Source organism: Taudactylus pleione, unplaced genomic scaffold (assembly GCF_031769625.1).
Source record: "Taudactylus pleione unplaced genomic scaffold, aTauple2 ptg000429l, whole genome shotgun sequence".
NCBI classification, from domain to species: domain Eukaryota; kingdom Metazoa; phylum Chordata; class Amphibia; order Anura; family Myobatrachidae; genus Taudactylus; species Taudactylus pleione.
This window is the reverse complement of record NW_028284831.1, coordinates 254,562-280,898: the sequence shown is the minus strand read 5'-3', so window position 1 is coordinate 280,898 and position 26,337 is coordinate 254,562. Positions and strand designations below refer to the sequence as shown.

Below are 26,337 nucleotides of genomic sequence, written 5' to 3'. Positions count from 1 at the left end.
ATACCTGTTACTATCACTGCTGTGTGACCTGTGTGACCATTGGTCCCCGGATGTTATTGCCATGGCTATACCTGTTACTATCACTGCTGTGTGACCTGTGTGACCATTGGTCCCCGGATGTTATTGCCATGGCTATACCTGTTACTATCACTGCTGTGTGACCTGTGTGACCATTGGTCCCCGGATGTTATTACCATGGCTATTCCTGTTACTATCACTGCTGTGTGACCTGTGTGACCATTGGTCCCCGGATGTTATTGCCATGGCTATACCTGTTACTATCACTGCTGTGTGACCATTGGTTCCCGGATGTTATTGCCATGGCTATACCTGTTACTATCACTGCTGTGTGACCTGTGTGACCATTGGTCCCCGGATGTTATTACCATGGCTATACCTGTTATTATCACTGCTGTGTGACCTGTGTGACTATTGGTCCCCGGATGTTATTACCATGGCTATACCTGTTACTATCACTGCTTTGTGACCTGTGTGACCATTGGTCCCCGGATGTTATTGCCATGGCTATACCTGTTACTATCACTGCTGTGTGACCTGTGTGACCATTGGTCCCCGGATGTTATTGCCATGGCTATACCTGTTACTATCACTGCTGTGTGATCTTTGTGACCATTGGTCCCCGGATGTTATTGCCATGGCTACACCTGTTACTATCACTGCTGTGTGACCTGTGTGACCATTGGTCCCCGGATGTTATTACCATGGCTATAGCTGTTACTATCACCTTTGTGTATAGAGATTCTCTGTCTTCCCCTCCTTGTGTCTCCGTCATTGTACTGAGCTTTGGATGCAGTTGCTCAGGATTTATAGAAGGTAGCATGTGTGTGACTATGGAGCAAAGCTAAAGACATTTATTATAATAACATTATTTTAGGTACAGTAAATAACATTTTAGTGGAGTGGGAAAGTCTTCTACATAAACATATACAGGAATAAATTACCCTGATACACAGACACAGATTAATACTTTGTTGTTGTCTATATATTTCGGGTCTGGGTCTCTTCTTTAGCAGATCAGGTTATAAGTCACCTTCGAGTTCTCTGGTTCTCTCTTTCTGAGCTCTGTCTCTGTTCTTCCCCCTGAGCTCTGTCTCCTCTGCCTGAGCTCTCTCATTTCTCCCCCTAAACTCTCTATTTTCTCCTGAGTGCTCTTATTTGTCCTCCTGAACTCTCTCTCTCTATACTCCCCGGAGCTCTCTCTCTTCTACCTCTGAGCTCTTTCTGTATACTCTACTGAGCCTCTCTCTAATTTCCCCCCCTGAGCTCTTTCTCTTCTCCGCCAGAGCTCTCTCTCTGTACTCCCCTGAGCTCTCTCTCTCTCTGTACTCCCCTGAGCTCTCTCTCTCTGTACTCCCCTGAGCTCTCTCTCTCTCTGTACTCCCCTGAGCTCTCTCTCTCTATACTCCCCTGAGCTCTCTCTCTCTGTACTCCCCTGAGCTCTCTCTCTCTGTACTCCCCTGAGCTCTCTCTCTCTGTACTCCCCTGAGCTCTCTCTCTGTACTCCCCTGAGCTCTCTCTCTCTGTACTCCCCTGAGCTCTCTCTCTCTGTACTCCCCTGAGCTCTCTCTCTGTACTCCCCTGAGCTCTCTCTCTCTGTACTCCCCTGAGCTCTCTCTCTCTCTGTACTCCCCTGAGCTCTCTCTCTCTGTACTCCCCTGAGCTCTCTCTCTGTACTCCCCTGAGCTCTCTCTCTGTACTCCCCTGAGCTCTCTCTCTCTGTACTCCCCTGAGCTCTCTCTCTCTGTACTCCCCTGAGCTCTCTCTCTCTGTACTCCCCTGAGCTCTCTCTCTGTACTCCCCTGAGCTCTCTCTCTCTGTACTCCCCTGAGCTCTCTCTCTCTCTGTACTCCCCTGAGCTCTCTCTCTCTGTACTCCCCTGAGCTCTCTCTCTGTACTCCCCTGAGCTCTCTCTCTCTCTCTGTACTCCCCTGAGCTCTCTCTCTCTGTACTCCCCTGAGCTCTCTCTCTGTACTCCCCTGAGCTCTCTCTCTCTGTACTCCCCTGAGCTCTCTCTCTCTGTACTCCCCTGAGCTCTCTCTCTCTGTACTCCCCTGAGCTCTCTCTCTCTGTACTCCCTTGAGCTCTCTCTCTGTACTCCCCTGAGCTCTCTCTCTGTACTCCCCTGAGCTCTCTCTCTCTGTACTCCCCTGAGCTCTCTCTCTCTGTACTCCCCTGAGCTCTCTCTCTGTACTCCCCTGAGCTCTCTCTCTGTACTCCCCTGAGCTCTCTCTCTCTCTGTACTCCCCTGAGCTCTCTCTCTGTACTCCCCTGAGCTCTCTCTCTCTGTACTCCCCTGAGCTCTCTCTCTGTACTCCCCTGAACTCTCTCTGTACTCATCTGAGTGCTCTCTCTGTACTCCCCTGAGCTCTCTCTCTCTGTACTCCCCTGAGCTCTCTCTCTGTACTCCCCTGAACTCTCTCTGTACTCATCTGAGCGCTCTCTCTGTACTCCCCTGAGCTCTCTCTCTCTACTCCTCTGAACTGTCTTTCTCTCTATTCCCCTGAACTGTCTCTCTCTCTATTCCCCTGAACTGTCTCTCTATATACTCCCCTGAGCTCTCTCTATACATCCCTGAGCTCTCTCTATACTCCCCTGATCTGTCTCTCTCTACTCCCCTGAGCTCTCTCTTCTACCTCTGAGCTCTCTCTTCTCCCCCTGAGTTGTCTCTCTATATTCCCATGAGCTCTCTGTCTTCTCTACTGAGCTCTCTCTTCTACCTCTGAGCTCTCAATTCTCCCCCTGAACTCTTTCTACCCCCTTGAGCTATCTCTCTCCTACCCCTGAGCTGTCTCCCCCATCCCTTAACTCTCTTCTTGCCCTGAACTCTTTCTCTCCACCCCTGCGCTCTCTCTCTATCCCTTGAGCTATCTCTCTCCTACCCCTGTGTTCTCTCTGTCTGTTCCTCCCCAGTTTTTAGACTTCCCTCCCTACTTCGAGCACAGGTGGGCACCAGTGACAGATGCGTGTAGTCTCTTACTGAGCATGTACAGAGTGGAACCGTGGAAGATCCGTTACACAAAGTCTGAATCAGCCTGGGAATAATAACTGTGGGGCTATGTAATAATATGGCGTAACATTGAGAATATGCGTAACTCTCCACACGTCTCCCCCAGGCCGGACGTCCAGGCGCGGTGACAGGCGGACATCTCAGTGTTGTTGTCTTCTCCTCTCGTGTAGCAGGAGATCCTGTAAAGAGACAGAGATAACCGGGAATGAACATTATCTCCTCCTGCGTTACCTGTAGTGGGGGGTGGGGGGTATATATGGAAGCAAATAATATTGACAATTATACTAATTACATCCTGTACTCATTATAGTCAGTGAGGAGATAGTTACAGGCCACGAGCGTTTCTGATGATTGTTTCTCAAGAGTTCACTAAATTCTAAAATCTGCCCCTTTGGTAATTTGTTCTCCCCATGGGGCTACATTTACTATTGCGCGGATCGTCAAAGCCGCAAATCATTGCCCGATGGGTTTAGAGCAATATACAGTAAATAAATGGTGACCCCGGCTGGCTTATCACTTATCTTTATCGCTGTTTTAAACGCATCGGTCAAAGCCAACGATTATCGGCAGCTTTTGACAAACCAGCGCCATAGTAAATCTACCCCATACTCCCTGCTGGTTACTGGTCTAACGTAAGTAGCTGTTAGTGTCATCTTGTATAAGGTCTGTGTCTCATCTATCCCATCCAATATCTGTACAGTGATGTCCAAGAAGGAAAAACAGTGCATATAGTGAATATATATATAGTGATAGTGAATATAAAATGAAAAAGAACATTATTGAAGTGTTTGATTGTGCGTCACCATCCCAAATAGTAAATTGGTCATGTACTGTATATAATGGTTACATAGTTACCAGCCCCGTACATGACTCTCCTCAAAGAGCCGCATGTATACTGTATTTCGGCAAGCCGGAAATTGGTTACATCATTTTTATAGACCTTTAGCACTATTTGGGGGTTTGCTAAGTCTCCTAGGCTGCAGGATAACATATACCTATGTTATTATTATTATTATTACACCTTGCTAATCGCTCTAGGAGAGTCGGTCAGTAAACTCCCTGGTAAAGAGGGTGCCCATAGCCGTACCCAACACTTGTATATAAAACAGACGATTGTACAGCATGTGGTGAATACTATGTATCTCTCCAATAATTATCTTTCATTACATGTAGAAAGTGACCAGTGTTGTTTAAGTGGGATCTCAGAAAGCATCGCATGGTTGCCAATAATAATCCACAAAATGTGAGATATTTTCAGAGAGTGATCCGATACAGAAATAATTAGTTGCCCCGAGGAGGCGTCTAGTGCTTTGTAAATTTTCGGTAGGTGCTAATATGTCGGTGTGATAGGGTGAAATAAATGAGACCACTCCTGCTGGGATATCGCACCATCTCTTTGTGCTTTATCCTGAATTTCATGCAATTCTGTCTGAGGTATATTTCTGTACGGTTTATACTCTAACCAATCAGGGTGAAGCCGCCGCACTTGTTATAAGTGATAACCTGCCTTCCGCGTCTCTGCGCCTTGCGGAGAAAGTCGTGCATCGTCTATGTGTGCGTGTGTGTGTGTGGGGAGGGGGGAGGGGGACAGATATAGGTTTCCAGCCATGGACCATGGATTCTACAAGAATACTCTGGAATTAGGTGAGCAATGAACGGGCAGAATCGGGATTTACTTGGGGAGTTTCTATCTCAACAAAATGTTATGTCTGTGTTTTTATAGCATTGATTTATAAGTGGAGAGCAAGTTCCTGCGGGCCCTGGATTACACGGCATGCTGACACTTGTTGTTCTCCAAGTGCAGGCCTGGGTATACTGTACTCAGGTTCCATAAAAAACCCTGCACAAGTATTTATAACAAAAGGTATTTATAAGTGTTTGTAAATACCTACAGAATGGGTAGTATAGTATATAAGGGAGTATATAAAAATATAACAGAATACTATAGAGATAAAGACAAATAAAGATGAAAAATCAGATAAATAATAAAATAAAATAAACAAAATTATAAAATGAATGGGATAAGACATACTGCCACATTTATTTGTTCTACTATTTGTTACCAGTTATTTATATAGCGCACACATATTCCGCAGCGCTTTACAGAGAATATCGGCCCATTCACATCAGTCCCTGCCCCAGTGGAGCTTACACTCTAGGGCCCTGAATCAGGGCCGTCCCTCCTAATATTAGAGCGGCCTCCCGGCTGCTCGCATAACTGTGGGTGACCACCCACAGCTATAGCGAGTGGCCAAAAAAGATGGTTGCGATGGTCTTGACCACTCGCTTGCGACGAGACCCTTGTGGTAGGGTCTCGTTGCCGCAAGCCCTGGAGTGCTTTCGGCTCTATCACTTGTGATGTCAGTGGGGCCGGCCCCAGACGGTAGGCGTTCCCATGGGAACGCCTCCGTCTGGGCAGCAACGCCCCCGGCACGCCCACCAAAGGGGGCGTGCTGTCACTCACCATCGACAGCACGCCCCCTTTGTAGCGAGACCCATAGCGACGGCTTGGCCGTCGCTATCCGGGGCTCGCGCATGTACACGATGGAGCTGGCTCCCTCGTGCGCATGCGCACTGGGCCAACATCGACCCGCTTGCGAGCGGGTCTGAATTAGGCCCTATATTCCCTACCACACATACACACTAGGGGTCATTTGTGTTGTGAGCCAATTAACCTATCGGTATATCTTTGGTGTTTGGGAGGAAACCCACACAAAGCACAGGGAAAATATACAAACTCCACACAGTTAGGGCCATGGTGGGATTAGAACCCATGACCTCACTGATACTCACAATGAATATGGTGCAGGCCAGCAGCAAGGCTTTCACAGTGACTTCCAGGTCCCTCGGGAATCGCACAACGTAATCATTGGTGGCATTGAACAGCTCCGTGCTGAATCCCCTCCACACACGGGTGATTACGCCCACGGCGGTAGATTTATCCGCTGACAATACCTGTGGGTGCAGGAGAGACACAGTCATCGTCCCAGAGAATCTCACCCCAACCGCGCTCCAGAGTCGCTGCCGGGGACAAGGCTGAGACCCTCACAAAACTTTTTTCTAATTTGAAGATAAATTATTTTCCTCTGTAAACACTGTAAATCCCTCACCGGGAAGTGACATCATTTAATTAAAAAGAAGTTTTAAAAATATATATCGAGGTAGAATTAAAACGCAGCTTGTGTACTCTGCCAGGTTTACAGATCATCGTTTTGGTGCAAGTTTAATGTCAATTCCACAAAATTTAAATGACTTTAACCCCTTCACTGCAAGATCTATTTGGACTGGTGAAATCCCAACATCAGTATCAGTAATTACGCAGTAAATTTCGCATTAATTACGCAACACCCCACACACTATACTGCACCACCTTTTATTTTTATCGTAGACTTTATATTTTCAGAATATATCATTAGTTTGCTTATTTCTCCAGACATCATTATCAGGGGTCACAACATGCGAACGAGGGGCTCCCAGAATCTGCCAAGATGGCGGCACGTGAATCTTATTCCCCAATTCCTGACTTTTCAACATATTTTGTAGTATTGTGCCCGAGGGTTGTGGGGTTTAATGACGCCGTCACACACCCAAAGCAATGATGTCATCAAGCACCGCCCCATCCAGGCTCCCAGTGACATCAGAGGTCTTTTAAATGAGTTTCCCACCCCACTTGGATCACCACAGTGCTGAGGACAAGTTCCCCTCACCCTTAGCAGTGAAGGGGATAAAACTGCGCCGTTTGCTACTTTCCATGCGATTTAGTGACTGTGGTTGGTATTTCTCAGGGAATATGGAATCACAAAGTCATCATGGATTGGAATAAATTGATTCCCTGAGACAATAAGTAATAAGTGATAAGTAATAAATGGCAGTGAGAGGACTGACCTGATAGTGGGCGTCAGACATGAATCCTTCCCCCCATCTTGGACCTTTTACTTTGAGACAAATCTCATTAGACGGGCTCCGGATGTCGAAGGACGCTGTGAAACTTGACCAGTTATTCTCTATGTAGCCCAGGAGATTCCCTGAAGAACTGGAGATCTGCAACTGACACACATGTACGGTCACACCAGGTTATCACATAGCACTGTGTCATCCTAGGTACTGCATAACCTAACATTAATTGCTGTGTCTATATATGTATTTTACATGTGTGTGTATGTGTGTATGATTGTGTGTATGATTGTGTATGTGTGTATGAGTGTGTGTGTGTGTGTGTGTGTGTGTGTGTGTGTGTGTGTGTGTGTGATTGTGTGTGTGTATGTGTGTATGATTGTGTGTATGATTGTGTATGTGTGTATGATTGTGTGTGTGTGTGTGTGATTGTGTGTGTGTGTGTGTGTGTATGTGTGTGTGATTGTGTGAATGTGTGTGTGTGAATGTGTGATTGTGTGTATGTGTGTATGTGTGTATGATTGTGTGTATGATTGTGTATGTGTGTATGATTGACTCTATCAGAGTCAAAATCACTCCTACTGACATCACTGATCACTGATCAGTGATGTCAGTGGGGCCGGACCCAGACGGTAGGCGTTCCCATGGGAACGCCTCGGTCTGGCAGCCACGCCCCCGGCACGCCCACCAAAGGGGGCGTGCTGTCAGTCACCATCGACAGCACGCCCCCTTTGGTGCGAGACCCGGAGCGCCATCGTGCGCATGCGCATTAGGGCACCATCGACCCGCTTGCGAGCGTCCTACACTTGCGAGCGGGTCTGAATTAGACCCTCAGTGTAATAATACTCTCTCAAAATAATCTGGTTAAAAAGTATCTACAGTACTTAGAAATCTCATACACACACTAAGTATCGCTTGTACTATTGTGAGTCCCGATGATGCTGACAGATTTTGCTGACATATATAGAGAATAGTGTAGCAAGTAGCGAGTCCTGTATGATGCACTATAGGTAACGATGTGTCAGGCTGTACAGATCACGTGATGACTCATATATATAGAGCGGTTTAGTAAATGGGGTACAGTACCTTATAATAAAGTAAGTGGACCACTTGCTGCAAGGTCATCGCGCTCCTGACGAAGGTGCCATCGGCACGGAAACGCTACACTATTCACTATATATGACAGCAAAATCTGACAGCGTAATCGGGACTCACAATAGTACAAGCAATACTTTGTGTGTGTATGAGATTTATAAGTAGATACTTTTACCCTCTCCCATTAGTTACAGGACTTTGTGATCGGGGTGAAGGTGTCTATGTTCACTAAACTAGATCTCTATGTAGCCTAAAATATTATCCACATGCGAGAAGGTAATGTGAGGAAGACTGTACTTAATATTTAAGATGGCCATTATGAATATCGTTAGTGGAACGTAACACTCCTGCAGTATTCCAAAATTTTATCAAGATAGTGCCGTGAGACCTGCTGCAGCAGTGGGTTGTAGTGTACCTTGACCACATTCCCCTATACAGATAGTGCCATGAGACCTGCTGCAGCAGTGGGTTGTAGTGTACCTTGACCACATTCCCCTATATAGATAGTGCCGCGAGACCTGCTGCAGCAGTGGGTTGTAGTGTACCTTGACCACATTCCCCTATATAGATAGTGCTGCGAGACCTGCTGCAGCAGTGGGTTGTAGTGTACCTTGACCACATTCCCCTATATTGATAGTGCTGCGAGACCTGCTGCAGCAGTGGGTTGTAGTGTACCTTGACCACATTCCCTTTTATAGATAGTGCTGCGAGACCTGCTGCAGCAGTGGGTTGTAGTGTACCTTGACCACATTCCCCTATATAGATAGTGCTGCGAGACCTGCTGCAGCAGTGGGTTGTAGTGTACCTTGACCACATTCCCCTATATAGATACTCCTGCGAGACCTGCTGCAGCAGTGGGTTGTAGTGTACCTTGACCACATTCCCCTATATAGATAGTGCCGCGAGACCTGCTGCAGCAGTGGGTTGTAGTGTTCCTCGACCACATTCTAATCTACTCAAAAGACCTCAGTTCTCGCTGCTCCCACACTGCAGAAGTTCTGTCACGTCTTTGGAACCAGCTATTCCGCAAATGTAAAGAAAAAAATGCCTCTTCAAGCTTCCGCGGCCACATTGTGTCAGGATCCATTCTTCAGGTGGACCTGGAGAAAGTTCTGGATTGGCCAGAACAAAACTTTGAAGGCAGACAACACTTTCTTGCTCTTGACGATCACTATCATCAATTATCTAAGGGCACTCTACCTTGTGGCTCCTATAATAGATCTCGTGAAAAAGATGCCAACACAAAGGTATGCAAAGCTTTCGCCACTTTCCACAGAACCTATCTTTAAACAACCTGAAGCAATACAACAATTCTTCCGTGTGTTAGATGACTCACCCATAGGGATCCTCTTCAGGGAAATCACATCCTTCTCATTTCTGTTCTCGTATATTTTTGCTGATAGAAATGATACCGTCGGTGACAAAGACATATCGGCTATGACCCACACCCTTGATTAATGAGATATTTGCTCAAAGGGTTCTTCACCGCCCAAAAAAGTATTTTATGCCTCCAGTTGGCCCATTGTTTAAATCCCCAATTGGCCAGGTAGTTCCCATTCTTCATGTGCTTTGATCTGTACATGGCTTCAACTAACAGCCAAAATGGGGAGGCAGATGCTTTATCCCACTCATTACAGGACACTAATGATCCCTACACTCCGGACAAACACCATACACTTGAGCCGTAATGCCTCCAACAATATGGGTAGCAGTGGTCACTTCTCAAATATTGCTCACTTTACTCCACTACTTGGTCAACCGCCAGCTCCAAATGAAGCCATACTTTTCATCAAAGACATTTTCCACCTCCAAGGATGCCTTCAGGAAATTTCAATCATTGGGTTAAATTTTACTCCAAATTTGAGAAAACTTTTTATGGATGATCATACACATTCTTCTGAGCCTTACCTCATCAGTCTAATGGGCAGACGGATCATGTGCACCAAGACTTGCAGATGCTCCTCAGAATCAAATGCATCTGCCAACCCAACCAAAACTATGTGTGTGACCGGGTGGCCTGAGCCCGACTCCCGATCACAGATTGGGGTTTCGATCCCCACTTGATCTTGGGCATCAGGGATTCCCGCTTACCATCAGTGACCACCTGTCACTGACTCCGCCCACTGCGCAATGGGCTTGTATGTTGCTGCCACCACCGAGCTCCTCCTATCGGCACTCGGAACCACTTATGAACACCCAGGCTCCTACCTCGGCACCTGGAACTGCTTCTGCTGCGTATGCGTTGACTAGCTGTGGCCACACCCCCTGATTGGTGTCAGCTGATTCTTCCTGATCCCTCGCAATGGACCAGGTCTGCACTGTAGCTGGCAAAGGGCTTGAGCTTTGAAGATGCCTGGCTCAATCCAGAACAGCAGGAGAATGGAATAGCGTTTGGTGCAATTCTGTTGGTCGCAGGATCAAGATGCAATTGTAGTCAGGCAAGATGTTTATTGCTCAAAGTCTTAAAAAAGATGTGTCCTTCAGGTTGAAGGGGAAACATCAGCATACAGGAATCTTATCAAACATCAGTTCTTCTCAAAGGATATACAGGGTTGTACAATTTTACCAGGCATGAAGCCTCCTTTTATGCCACTCCAATACACATTACCACAGGGGGTAAGACCACCTGCTGTTTTAGTCGCCACCGAGGAGTCGGCTCATCTAGGGCAGAGGGAGGTTTCCCTCCAAAACCTACTTCCAGGAATCTACTAAAGGACCAAGACTGGCACCTCTGCCTGAATCTGAGGTCCGGAGGTGGGGAAGCAGGGTCCCCAGGTACGGTTTCCTGGCCACGGAAGGGAAGCTATTTTGGAGCTCCCTGCCACAGTTAGCTGGCTGCATTAGCTCCCTATGTACCTCCTCATACCACTTCCAGGCATGAGGCTGCATAGGGGAACATCTTATTCCTTCTGGAAGGGGCTGGGGGATCCAGCAGCCCACCAAGGACTCTGTACCCCCTCGCCATCCAGAGAAGCACAGGTAAGTGCATTTACTTATACATTTTACATTTAAAAATCATTTTAAGTACATTCTTATTTCATGGCTGTGCACAGCATCAGGCTTTGCACCCTGCATCACTGGAGCCCAGGACCTGCTGTCCTGGCTCAGTGCTGCACATACCATTTTAAATACATTTATTTTTATTTATTTTACTGTGCCCAGCACTGGGCTCCACTAGCCCTGCAGTCTGGGACTGCTGGGGCTCTCTCCTGGTGCCTGCTCACAGCGTTTGGGGTCCGGGAAGCTGGCTACCCCTGTCCCCTAGCGTCAGTGGACCATCTGCGCTACACAGGGAGACGGCTAGTACCAGCTATCCTAACCCGCCGCACAGGGGGCTTAACCCCTTCAGTGCCACGGCAGCCATTACTCAGGTGTGGCCTATCTATCCCATATCTATCTATCTCATATCTATCTATTATTATTATTATCCTTTATTTATATGGCGCCACAAGTGTTGCGCAGCGCCTTACATAGTACATAGAACTAACAAGTGAACAAGAAACAAGTAACTTACAGTACATTACAGTGCATTACAGTGCAGGACAAGGACACGATTTATATACATTGCTGCAATAGTGATTATTACACTCACAATAAGCAGCCGGGAGTTGGCAGAGACGTGTTAGGTGCCATAATGGGGAGTAAGGAGTAGAAGAAAGTATAAGGAGAAGCACATGGGGGAAGAGGTCCCTGCTCGTGAGAGCTTACATTCTAAGGGGAGGGGCAGACAGACGGGAGTGACACAGAAGGGGAGGGGCAGACAGACAGGCGTGACACAGAAGGGGAGGGGCAGACAGACAGGCGTGACACAGAAGGGGAGGGGCAGACAGACAGGCGTGACACAGAAGGGGAGGGGCAGACAGACAGGCGTGACACAGAAGGGGAGGGGCAGACAGACAGGCCTGACACAGAAGGGGAGGGGCAGACAGACAGGCATGACACAGAAGGGGAGGGGCAGACAGACAGGCGTGACACAGAAGGGGAGGGGCAGACAGACAGGCGTGACACAGAAGGGGAGGGACAGACAGACAGGCATGACACAGAAGGGGAGGAGCAGACAGACAGGCGTGACACAGAAGGGGAGGGGCAGACAGACAGGCCTGACACAGAAGGGGAGGGGCAGACAGACAGGCGTGACACAGAAGGGGAGGGGCAGACAGACAGGCGTGACACAGAAGGGGAGGGGCAGACAGACAGGCGTGACACAGAAGGGGAGGGGCAGACAGACAGGGGTGACACAGAAGGGGAGGGGCAGACAGACAGGCGTGACACAGAAGGGGAGGGGCAGACAGACAGGCGTGACACAGAAGGGGAGGGGCAGACAGACAGGGGTGACACAGAAGGGGAAGATAGGGAGGAAAGAGCATGAGGTGGGTTAGGATGAGTGCTGGAAGGCCTTGATGAAGTAGTGAGTCTTGAGAGCCCGTTTGAAGATTTGTAGAGAGGTGGAGTCTGATAGGTAGAGGGATTGCATTCCAAAGGTAGGGAGCAGCACAGGCAAAATCTTGGATGCGGGAGTGGGAGGAAGTAATCAATTGGCAAGAGAGGCGGCATTTGTTGAGCGAAGTGGACGGGCGGGAGTGTGAAGGGAGAGAAGGTCAGAAATGTATGCGGGAGAGGAATGGGTGAGGGCTTTGTAGGCGAGTGTAAGAACCTTGAATTGGCATCTGAAGGGGAAGGGGAGCCAGTGTAGGGCTTGAAGGAGAGGGGAGGCAGATGTAGAACGTCTGGAGAGGAAGATGAGCCAAGCAGCAGCATTGAGAACTGATTGTAGTGGAGAGAGGTGGGAGACTGGGAGGCCAGCTAGGAGAAGGTTACAGTAGTCCAATCTGGATATGACCAGTGAGTGGATGAGGGTTTTAGTGGCATCCTGGTTGAGGAAGGGTCTTATCCTGGAGATATTTGTTAGGTGGAAACGGCAGGACTGCGAGAGGTGCTGAATGTGCGGTTTAAAGGAGAGGGAGGAGTCTAGGATAACTCCAAGACAGCGCACTTTGGGGCCAGAGGAGATAATTGTGCCATCAATAGATAATGAAATTGTGGGAAGTGAGGTAATGGAAGAGGGTGGGAAGATGATCAGCTCAGTCTTAGACATGTTAAGTTTAAGAAAGCGCTGGGACATCCATGAAGAGATAGCAGAGAGACAGTTGGAGATACGGGTAAGGACCGAGGGGGAGAGCTCAGGAGTGGAAAGGTAGATCTGAGTATCATCAGCATAGAGATGATATTGGAGGCCAAAGGAGTTAATGAGTTCACCTAGAGAGGACGTATATAGGGAGAAAAGGAGAGGTCCAAGAACAGAACCTTGGGGAACTCCTACTGTTAGTGGAAGTGGGGGGGAAGAGGAGTCCTGAGAGGAGACAGAGAAGGAACGATCAGAGAGTTAGGAGGAAAGCCAGGAGAGGGCAGTGCCATATAAACCTAGAGCCTGCTACCTCTGGCCTGAATCGGAGCTCCAGAGGTGGGCAGTCAATGTCCCCAGGTAGGGTTTCCTGGCCACGGAGGGGAAGCTCTTTGGGGCTCCCTGAAAATAATTAGCTAGCGGCATTGGCCAGCTCCCCATGCACCTCCTCATACCACTCAGAGGCATGAGGCTGCATAGGAGGGCAGCCTGTTTCTCTGGAAGTGGCTGGGGGATCCAGGAACCCACCCAAAGCCCTTGATCCCCTGGTAAGGTAAGTGCACTTTTACTTACTAAAGATACATTCAAAATACATAGTTTACATTGAATATATACATTTAAGCCTATGTCTGCACTATATACATTCAATTCCTGTGCCCAGCATCAGGCTTTACCCACAGCAGCACTGCAGCTCGGGACCTGTGTGCCCAGCATCAGGCTTTACCCACAGCAGCACTGCAGCTCGGGACCTGTGTGCCCAGCATCAGGCTTTACCCACAGCAGCACTGCAGCTCAGGACCTGTGTGCCCAGCATCAGGCTTTACCCACAGCAGCACTGCAGCTCAGGACCTGTGTGCCCAGCATCAGGCTTTACCCACAGCAGCACTGCAGCTCAGGACCTGTGTGCCCAGCATCAGGCTTTACCCACAGCAGCACCCTGTGTGCCCAGCATCAGGCTTTACCCACAGCAGCACTGCAGCTCGGGACCTGTGTGCCCAGCATCAGGCTTTACCCACAGCAGCACAGCAGCTCGGGACCTGTGTGCCCAGCATCAGGCTTTACCCACAGCAGCACTGCAGCTCGGGACCTGTGTGCCCAGCATCAGGCTTTACCCACAGCAGCACTGCAGCTCGGGACCTGTGTGCCCAGCATCAGGCTCTACCCACAGCAGCACTGCAGCTCGGGACCTGTGTGCCCAGCATCAGGCTTTACCCACAGCAGCACTGCAGCTCAGGACCTGTGTGCCCAGCATCAGGCTTTACCCACAGCAGCACTGCAGCTCGGGACCTGTGTGCCCAGCATCAGGCTCTACCCACAGCAGCACTGCAGCTCGGGACCTGTGTGCCCAGCATCAGGCTCTACCCACAGCAGCACTGCAGCTCGGGACCTGTGTGCCCAGCATCAGGCTTTACCCACAGCAGCACTGCAGCTCGGGACCTGTGTGCCCAGCATCAGGCTTTACCCACAGCAGCACTGCAGCTCAGGACCTGTGTGCCCAGCATCAGGCTCTACACACAGCAGCACTGCAGCTCGGGATCTGTGTGCCCAGCATCAGGCTCTACCCACAGCAGCACTGCAGCTCGGGACCTGTGTGCCCAGCATCAGGCTTTACCCACAGCAGCACTGCAGCTCGGGACCTGTGTGCCCAGCATCAGGCTTTACCCACAGCAGCACTGCAGCTCGGGACCTGTGTGCCCAGCATCAGGCTCTACCCACAGCAGCACTGCAGCTCGGGACCTGTGTGCCCAGCATCAGGCTCTACCCACAGCAGCACTGCAGCTCGGGACCAGTGTGCCCAGCATCAGGCTCTACCCACAGCAGCACTGCAGCTCGGCACCTGTGTGCCCAGCATCAGGCTTTACCCACAGCAGCACTGCAGCTCGGGACCTGTGTGCCCAGCATCAGGCTTTACCCACAGCAGCACTGCAGCTCGGGACCTGTGTGCCCAGCTTCAGGCTTTACCCACAGCAGCACTGCAGCTCGGGACCTGTGTGCCCAGCATCAGGCTCTACCCACAGCAGCACTGCAGCTCGGGACCTGTGTGCCCAGCATCAGGCTCTACCCACAGCAGCACTGCAGCTCGGCACCTGTGTGCCCAGCATCAGGCTTTACCCACAGCAGCACTGCAGCTCGGGACCTGTGTGCCCAGCATCAGGCTTTACCCACAGCAGCACTGCAGCTCAGGACCTGTGTGCCCAGCATCAGGCTCTACCCACAGCAGCACTGCAGCTCAGGACCTGTGTGCCCAGCATCAGGCTCTACCCACAGCAGCACTGCAGCTCAGGATCTGTGTGCCCAGCATCAGGCTTTACCCACAGCAGCACTGCAGCTCGGGACCTGTGTGCCCAGCATCAGGCTTTACCCACAGCAGCACTACAGCTCGGGACCTGTGTGCCCAGCATCAGGCTCTACCCACAGCAGCACTGCAGCTCGGGACCTGTGTGCCCAGCATCAGGCTCTACCCACAGCAGCACTGCAGCTCGGGACCTGTGTGCCCAGCATCAGGCTTTACCCACAGCAGCACTGCAGCTCGGGACCTGTGTGCCCAGCATCAGGCTTTACCCACAGCAGCACTGCAGCTCAGGACTTGTGTGCCCAGCATCAGGCTTTACCCACAGCAGCACTGCAGCTCAGGACCTGTGTGCCCAGCATCAGGCTCTACCCACAGCAGCACTGCAGCTCAGGACCTGTGTGCCCAGCATCAGGCTTTACCCACAGCAGCACTGCAGCTCGGGACCTGTGTGCCCAGCATCAGGCTCTACCCACAGCAGCACTGCAGCTCAGGATCTGTGTGCCCAGCATCAGGCTTTACCCACAGCAGCACTGCAGCTCGGGACCTGTGTGCCCAGCATCAGGCTTTACCCACAGCAGCACTGCAGCTCGGGACCTGTGTGCCCAGCATCAGGCTCTACCCACAGCAGCACTGCAGCTCGGGACCTGTGTGCCCAGCATCAGGCTCTACCCACAGCAGCACTGCAGCTCGGGACCTGTGTGCCCAGCATCAGGCTTTACCCACAGCAGCACTGCAGCTCAGGACTTGTGTGCCCAGCATCAGGCTCTACCCACAGCAGCACTGCAGCTCAGGATCTGTGTGCCCAGCATCAGGCTTTACCCACAGCAGCACTGCAGCTCGGGACCTGTGTGCCCAGCATCAGGCTTTACCCACAGCAGCACTGCAGCTCGGGACCTGTGTGCCCAGCATCAGGCTCTACCCACAGCAGCACTGCAGCTCGGGACCTGTGTGCCCAGCATCAGGCTCTACCCACAGCAGCACTGCAGCTCGGGACCTGTGTGCCCAGCATCAGGCTTTACCCACAGCAGCACTGCAGCTCGGGACCTGTGTGCCCAGCATCAGGCTTTACCCACAGCAGCACTGCAGCTCAGGACTTGTGTGCCCAGCATCAGGCTTTACCCACAGCAGCACTGCAGCTCAGGACCTGTGTGCCCAGCATCAGGCTCTACCCACAGCAGCACTGCAGCTCAGGACCTGTGTGCCCAGCATCAGGCTTTACCCACAGCAGCACTGCAGCTCGGGACCTGTGTGCCCAGCATCAGGCTCTACCCACAGCAGCACTGCAGCTCAGGATCTGTGTGCCCAGCATCAGGCTTTACCCACAGCAGCACTGCAGCTCGGGACCTGTGTGCCCAGCATCAGGCTTTACCCACAGCAGCACTGCAGCTCGGGACCTGTGTGCCCAGCATCAGGCTCTACCCACAGCAGCACTGCAGCTCGGGACCTGTGTGCCCAGCATCAGGCTCTACCCACAGCAGCACTGCAGCTCGGGACCTGTGTGCCCAGCATCAGGCTTTACCCACAGCAGCACTGCAGCTCGGGACCTGTGTGCCCAGCATCAGGCTCTACCCACAGCAGCACTGCAGCTCGGGACCTGTGTGCCCAGCATCAGGCTTTACCCACAGCAGCACTGCAGCTCAGGACTTGTGTGCCCAGCATCAGGCTTTACCCACAGCAGCACTGCAGCTCAGGACCTGTGTGCCCAGCATCAGGCTCTACCCACAGCAGCACTGCAGCTCGGGACCTGTGTGCCCAGCATCAGGCTCTACCCACAGCAGCACTGCAGCTCGGGACCTGTGTGCCCAGCATCAGGCTTTACCCACAGCAGCACTGCAGCTCGGGACCTGTGTGCCCAGCATCAGGCTTTACCCACAGCAGCACTGCAGCTCAGGACTTGTGTGCCCAGCATCAGGCTTTACCCACAGCAGCACTGCAGCTCAGGACCTGTGTGCCCAGCATCAGGCTCTACCCACAGCAGCACTGCAGCTCAGGACCTGTGTGCCCAGCATCAGGCTTTACCCACAGCAGCACTGCAGCTCGGGACCTGTGTGCCCAGCATCAGGCTCTACCCACAGCAGCACTGCAGCTCAGGATCTGTGTGCCCAGCATCAGGCTTTACCCACAGCAGCACTGCAGCTCGGGACCTGTGTGCCCAGCATCAGGCTTTACCCACAGCAGCACTGCAGCTCGGGACCTGTGTGCCCAGCATCAGGCTCTACCCACAGCAGCACTGCAGCTCGGGACCTGTGTGCCCAGCATCAGGCTCTACCCACAGCAGCACTGCAGCTCGGGACCTGTGTGCCCAGCATCAGGCTTTACCCACAGCAGCACTGCAGCTCAGGACTTGTGTGCCCAGCATCAGGCTTTACCCACAGCAGCACTGCAGCTCAGGACCTGTGTGCCCAGCATCAGGCTCTACCCACAGCAGCACTGCAGCTCAGGACCTGCATGGCCAGCTCAGTGCTGCACAGACATGTTCAACCATTTTATACATTTCACTTATTTTACACCTGTTTTTATTTACTGATCCCAGTGCTCAGCGCTGGGATTTGTTACACAGTGCTGGGAGCTAAGGGCCTGATTCAGACCTGTTCGCACGCAGCCGTCCAAATTCAGAGTATACAAATCCAGGAATCGCAAGCAAAACATTAGCACGCCCACTGTGCCTTACCGTGCGATCACGGTATGAAATTAGATGCCCACCAGCCTGACATAAGATGCCCACCATCCCTTAGCAACATGCGTCATCTCCAGGAAGTGTATAAGACAATCGGTAACATCGGACGCCATCAGACCCCACTGCAAGCAATGCGAGTGCAGCTGTGCGTAATACAGCCATGTGATGTGTAGCTGACACTGCCACTTAATTATGTATGCCCCAGAAACGGCGTTCAGATGCACAGACACGTTCGTCATCTCCAGGAAGTGTATAAGACAATCGGTAACATCGGACGCCATCAGACCCCACTGCAAGCAATGCGAGTGCAGCTGTGCGTAATACAGCCATGTGATGTGTAGCTGACACTGCCACTTAATTATGTATGCCCCAGAAACGGCGTTCAGATACACAGACACGTTCGCACCACCACACCCCCGTTTCCTTCGACCCCCCCCTGTCACCACCCACAAATGGCGCGTCCTGTCACTCATATTTGTGGACCGTCTGTGTACTGGCTTCGCGATCGTATGCCACGGCGATGCATACGACTAAATGTGAACGCAGCCTTGCGAACGGATCTGAATCGGGCAATAAGCTCCCAGTCACCAGCGCACAACACTCAGCCTTAGGTTGGATCTTTTACCCCCTACTGCACAGACCTGGCCCCCCCTTGCCACTCTGGGGTACAGACGCTGACCCCCAGCATGCAGCCACTTCAGTCCGCCCCCCCTCGTGCACAGGGGTTCTCTCCCTTGTACCACACAAGGACCTGGCCAGCCTGGTCCCCCTTCGTGTGGCACTCAGCCCGGCAGTCCGGGGCACCAGTCCCAGGTGCAGCAACTTCCTGCCACCCTGGAACGCCAGGAGCTTTGCCGCCCTGCAGCCTGGGACCAAGTCCTGGCTGCATTTGTACCTTTCACCTGGTAACATCCCTCATTGCTGAAGCCACCGGAGCCCGGGCCAGAGCAGATCACTCATATCTACATACATTGTTACACACCAGGCACCTAGCGCCGGTAACACAATGAGAGCCGAGCGCTATAACAGGTAACACCTTTAGTGCTGCGGCCGCCATTAAGCACATGGGGGAGCGGACCCAGCCACGGTGGGCATTGTCAGGAAGGTGCGAGTGATAGTGGGAGGTCTTATAATAAATCACACACATAATTACATAGAGGCTGATTACTTATTACTGTGCTAATGTCGCACACAGCTATACAGGTGTCACATATCACAGTAGTCAGCACAGTCTGCTGGTGCGTCCTAGTCATATGCGCAGTGTCGGCAAAAAAGATGCCCGGCGCCAGCAGTGTCTCACGGGACCTGGCGCACTGAAAAGGGGCTTTGTAGGGTGACGGCAGGAAGGATATGAAAGCTCGCTACCCGCTGCCGGTGTTGTAGGATGTGAAGTGGGTTGTGGTACTGACACAGCAGCCATGAGCCACATATTACCCACCTGAGGCCATTATATTTATATAGCGCTATATCACTAGTCCTACAGGGACAAGCTTTGTGTCTCTCTGCTCCTAGCGGCCGAGGATTTATCTCTTTACATCCATATCTTACTGTGTTGTCCCAGCTGCAGTAGTTGGCAGGCAGGAGAAGGTTAAAGACGTTGTAACCCTGGGTGTTCCGGATCCTGACATCCATCCGGGGGCCACAGCATTCCCGTTCCTCGATCCCTTGGTACACGAGCAGCCCGTCAGGGCTCAGCAGGTCGTAGGTACTGTACGTCTGGAACATGCTGCTCCCTGGAACGACAGCGCAGGTTATGTGGTAATGGCGCAGACTGGGCCCCGGGCTCTCCGGGAACGGGCAGCAGAGAGATATCAGAAAGGGGAATTTTCTGGGTCATTATAGATACAGCGACGTAACACATAGAGGGGGATTTACCCCAAATATTATCCACCGAAATCCTTCACCCTCAGGCTAAGGACGGACAGAGAGAAATAAGCGCTGGTCTGACGAAACGGCCGTCGCGCCATTCACTAAGATTTATATGGAAGCAGAAAATGTCAATAAGTATCATGCTTGTTACATGTATTAAGCTCTTTATATGCTGCTAGATGTGAATAGCACTTTAATTATGTGAATATTAAGATTTTTGCAACAGACTAGTGATGAGCTGGTCTCTTTGTTCCACATATTTTTTGTTGGATATTGGATTGTACAAGTGATTTATGTGATCTCAGCTCCCAATATTATGTATTGGGAAATGTGTGTGATTATTGTTTTTGGTCCTTGGTCCTATATAGACGACCGTTCAAAAGTTTGGGGTCACTTAGAAAAGTCCTTATTTTTGAAAGAAAATCACTGTTTTTTCAATGAAGATAACATTAATTTAATCAGAAACACACTCTATACATTGTTACTGTGGTAAGTGACTATACTAGCTGCAAACGTCTGGTTTTTAAAGGAATATCTACATAGGTGTATAGAGGCCCTTTTCCAGCAACCTCCAGTGTTCTAATGGTACATTGGGGGGTATTCAATTAGGCTGTGAAAAGTCGAAATCGGCGATAAATTATCGCCGATGACATAATTTTCGCCTGTTTGCACTATCCCCGTATTCAATTTCAAAGACTTTTCGCCGGTTCGAAAGAGCTTTGATAAAAAAAAACGGGGATAAGTTTTCACCATGTTTTACATGGCGAAAAAAGTGCAGAATTGGGGTTTAGTGGTGTAGGCTTACAAAAAATAGCCTGCACCCCTGGGATTGGCCCCTAGAAATGACCTGTGTAAAAAAAAACTTTAAAAAAAAATAGGGACACCCCAAAAAAAATTATTTTAAGTTTGGGGTTAAAAAAAAAAAATGGGGAACACGTTTTTAAATTACAAAATTAATTCAGGGGGGCTCACCAAGTATGCGGCAGGTGTTTAAAAGAATGCAGGTGGTAGCGGCAGGTGCACTTTTGAAGAATTTTCAAAATGCACTTTAGGGACTTAAAAATATGCTTTACCCCCATTTTCATGTACCCCAAATTTGATAGGAATAGTTATTTTTCTCCCCAAAAAAATCTAAGTGCTATTCTTCACCACTTCTTCATAGCCACAAAAATGCACCTGCCGCGGCTATTACAAACCCCGATTTCCTTCAGCAGGCAAAAATGGGGGTACCCATAGTGATCCCCCGTGTCTGTACATCTTTAGGGGAGTCTCAGGCACATTTCCAGAAAATTCCTATTTTTTTTTCGTAGATCCAAATTTGCCGGGTCCCTGTTTACCTCCTTTTAAATTGAATACTGGGATAAACCAGGCACGCACCCGATACTTTATCCCCAGAAAAGCTCCGATGTGGAGCGAAAAGTCCAGCACAGACTTTTCGTTCCCATATTGAATATGGCTCATTGTGTTTGCTAAGCACGTTAGAAGACTAATGGATGATTAGATAACCCTTTGCAATTATGTTAGCACAGCTGAAAACGGGTTTGCTCGTTAGAGAAGCTATAACACTGGCCTTCCTTTGAGCTAGTTGAGTATCTGGAGCATCACATTTGTGGGTTTGATTATACTCTCCAAATGGTCAGAAAAAGAGAACTTTCATGTGAAACTCAACAGTCTATTCTTGTTCTTAGACATGAAGGCTATTCCATGCGAGAGATTGCCAAGAAACTGAACATTTCCTACAACGGTGTGTATTGCTTCCTTCAGAGAACAGCAGAAACAGGCTCTAACCAGAGTAGAAAGAGAAGTGGGAGGCCCCGGTGCACAACTGCGCAAGAAGACAAGTACATTAGAGTCTCTAGTTTGAGAAATAGATGCCTCACAAGTTCTCAACTGGCAGCTTCAGTAAATGGTACCCGCAAAACGCCAGTGTCAATGTCTACAGTGAAGAGGCGACTCCGGGATGCTGTCCTTCTAGGCAGAGTGGCAAAGAAAAAGCCATATCTGAGACTGGCCAATAAAAGGAACAGATTAATATGGGCAAAAGAACAGACATTGGACAGAGGAAGATTGGAAAAAAAGTGTTATGGACAGACGAATCGAGGTTTGAGGTGTTTGGATCACACAGAAGAACATTTGTGAGACGCAGAACAAGTGAAAATATGCTGGAAGAGTTCCTGACGCCATCTGTCCAGCATGGGGGAGGTTATTATTTCTAACCTTGCCAATGTCCTGACTATATATTCTATTCATTTTGCAACTCATTTGATAAATAAAAGTCAGTTTTCATGTAAAACACAAAATTGTCTGGGTGACCCCAAACTTTTGAACGGTAGCGTATATTTATATTCACCTGCTTTGAGCTTTTATTAAAATAAAATGAAATAACTTACGAGTCTGATTGACGTGAAACTGGCTGACCTGTAAGACAAAGGAGCAAAGTTAAAAATCGTATCAACAACATCACCATCATATCACCAACACCACCATCATATCACCAACACCACCATCATATCACCAACACCACCATCATATCACCATCACCATCATATCACCAACACCACCATCATATCACCAACATCATCATCATATCACCAACACCACCATCATATCACCAACATCATCATCATCATATCACCAACATCATCATCATCATCATCATCATCATCATCATCATCATCATCATCATATCACCAACATCATCATCATATCACCAACATCTCCATCATAACACCAACATCATCATCATATCACCAACATCATCATCATCATCATCATCATCATCATCATCATCATCATCATCACCATCATCATCATCATCATATCACCAACATCATCATCATATCACCAACATCACCATCATAACACCAACATCATCATCATAACACCAACACCACCATCATATCACCAACACCACCATCATATCACCAACATCACCATCATACAACCAACATCATCATCATATCACCAACACCACCATCATCACCATCATAACTCCAACACCACCATCATATCACCAACACCATCATCATATCACCAACATCATCATCATATCACCAACGTCATCATCATATCACCAACATCATCATCGTATCATCAACATCAGCATCGTATCACCAACATCATCATCATATCAACAACATCACCATCTTATCACCAACATCATCATCATTTCACCAACACCACCATCATATCACCAACATCGTCATCATATCAACAACATCACAATCATATCACCAAAACCACCATCATCTCACCAACACCACAATCATATCACCAACACCACCATCATCACTAACACCACCATCATAAAACCAACATCATCATCATCATCATATCACCAACACCACCATCATATCACCAACATCATCATCATCATATCACCAACATCATCATCATCATATCACCAACATCATCATCATCATCATCATCATCATCATCATCATCATCATCATCATCATCATCATCATATCACCAACATCATCATCATATCACCAACATCACCATCATAACACCAACATCATCATCATATCACCAACATCATCATCATCATCATCATCATCATCATCATCATCATCATCATCATCATCATCATCATCATCATCATCATATCACCAACATCATCATCATCATCATCATTTCACCAACATCATCATCATATCACCAATATCATCATCATCATCATATCACCAACATCAACATCATAACACCAACATCACCATCATAACACCAACATCATCATCATATCACCAACATCATCATCATATCATCAACATCATCATCATATCATCAACATCAGCATCGTATCACCAACATCATCATCATATTAACAACATCACCATCTTATCACCAACATCATCATCATTTCACCAACACCACCATCATATCACCAACATCGTCATCATATCAACTACATCACAATCATATCACCAAAACCACCATCGTCTCACCAACACCACCATCATATCACCAACACCACCATCATCACTAACACCACCATCATATCACCAACATCATCATCATCATATCACCAACACCACCATCATATCACCAACATCATCATCATCATCATCATATCACCAACATCATCATCATCATCATCATCATCATCATATCAACAACATCACCATCTTATCACCAACATCACCATCATAACTCCAACACCACCATCATATCACCAACATCATCATCATATCACCAACATCATCATCATCATCATCATATCACCAACATCATCATCATCATATCACCAACATCATCATCATCATCATCATCATCATCATCATCATCATCATCATATCACCAACATCATCATCATATCACCAACATCACCATCATAACACCAACATCATCATCATATCACCAACATCATCATCATCATCATCATCATCATCATCATCATCATCATCATCATCATCATCATCATCATCATATCACCAACATCACCATCATATCACCAACATCTCCATCATAACACCAACATCATCATCATATCACCAACATCATCATCATCATCATCATCATCATCATCATCATCATCATCATCATCATCATCATCATCATCATCATCATATCACCAACATCATCATCATCATCATCATATCACCAACATCATCATCATATCACCAACATCATCATCATAACACCAACACCACCATCATATCACCAACACCACCATCATATAACCAACATCATCATCATATCACCAACACCATCATCATATCACCAACATCACCATCATAACTCCAACACCACCATCATATCACCAACATCATCATCATATCACCAACATCATCATCATATCACCAACGTCATCATCATATCACCAACATCATCATCGTATCATCAACATCAGCATCGTATCACCAACATCATCATCATATCAACAACATCACCATCTTATCACCAACATCATCATCATTTCACCAACACCACCATCATATCACCAACATCGTCATCATATCAACAACATCACAATCATATCACCAAAACCACCATCATCTCGCCAACACCACCATCATATCACCAAAACCACCATCATCACTAACACCACCATCAAATCACCAACATCATCATCATCATATCACCAACACCACCATCATATCACCAACATCATCATCATCATATCACCAACATCATCATCATCATATCACCAACATCATCATCATCATATCACCAACATCATCATCATCATATCACCAACATCACCATCATAACACCAACATCATCATCATAACACCAACATCATCATCATCATATCACCAACATCATCATCATTATCATATCACCAACATCACCATCATAACACCAACATCATCATCATAACACCAACACCACCATCATATCACCAACACCACCATCATATCACCAACACCACCATCATATCACCAACATCACCATCATAAAACCAACATCATCATCATATCACCAACACAACCATCATATCACCAACATCGTCATCATATCAACAACATCACAATCATACCACCAAAACCACCATCATCTCGCCAACACCACCATCATATCACCAACACCACCATCATCACTAACACCACCATCAAATCACCAACATCATCATCATCATATCACCAACACCACCATCATATCACCAACATCATCATCATCATATCACCAACATCATCATCATCATATCACCAACATCATCATCATCATCATCATATCACCAACATCATCATTATATCACCAACATCACCATCATAACACCAACATCATCATCATAACACCAACATCATCATCATCATATCACCAACATCATCATCATTATCATATCACCAACATCACCATCATAACACCAACATCATCATCATAACACCAACACCACCATCATATCACCAACACCACCATTATATCACCAACACCACCATCATATCACCAACATCACCATCATAAAACCAACATCATCATCATATCACCAACACAACCATCATATCACCAACATCACCATCATAACTCCAACACCAACATCATATCACCAACGTCATCATCATATCACCAACATCATCATCGTATCATCAACATCAGCATCGTATCACCAACATCATCATCGTATCAACAACATCACCATCTTATCACCAACATCATCACCATTTCACCAACACCACCATCATATCACCAACATCGTCATCATATCACCAACATCACAATGATATCACCAAAACCACCATCATATCACCAATATCATCATCTCACCAACACCACCATCATATCACCAACACCACCATCATATAACCAACATCATCATCATATCACCAATATCACCATCATCATTATCATCATCATATCACCAACATCTACATCATAACACCAACATCATCATCATCTCACCAACACCACCATCATCT

The 26,337-nt window shown here is 48.3% G+C and overlaps 1 protein-coding gene across 2 annotated transcripts in view; it reads right to left on the bottom strand.

The window, feature by feature from the left end:
* Positions 1-857: 857 nt before the first annotated feature.
* The window catches only part of LOC148506069 (phospholipid scramblase 3-like), a 116,188-nt gene continuing 90,708 nt past the window's right edge, over positions 858-26,337 (bottom strand). For both annotated transcript variants that reach the window (XM_088447321.1, XM_088447323.1), the window contains exons 3-7: positions 22,369-22,396; positions 19,658-19,842; positions 6,914-7,075; positions 5,822-5,983; positions 858-3,207 (exon numbers count right to left, since the gene is read on the bottom strand). In XM_088447321.1, the coding sequence (XP_088303447.1) occupies positions 3,169-3,207; positions 5,822-5,983; positions 6,914-7,075; positions 19,658-19,842; positions 22,369-22,396 (576 nt within the window). In that variant the 3' untranslated portion in view covers positions 858-3,168. The remainder of the gene's footprint in view (positions 3,208-5,821; positions 5,984-6,913; positions 7,076-19,657; positions 19,843-22,368; positions 22,397-26,337) is intronic.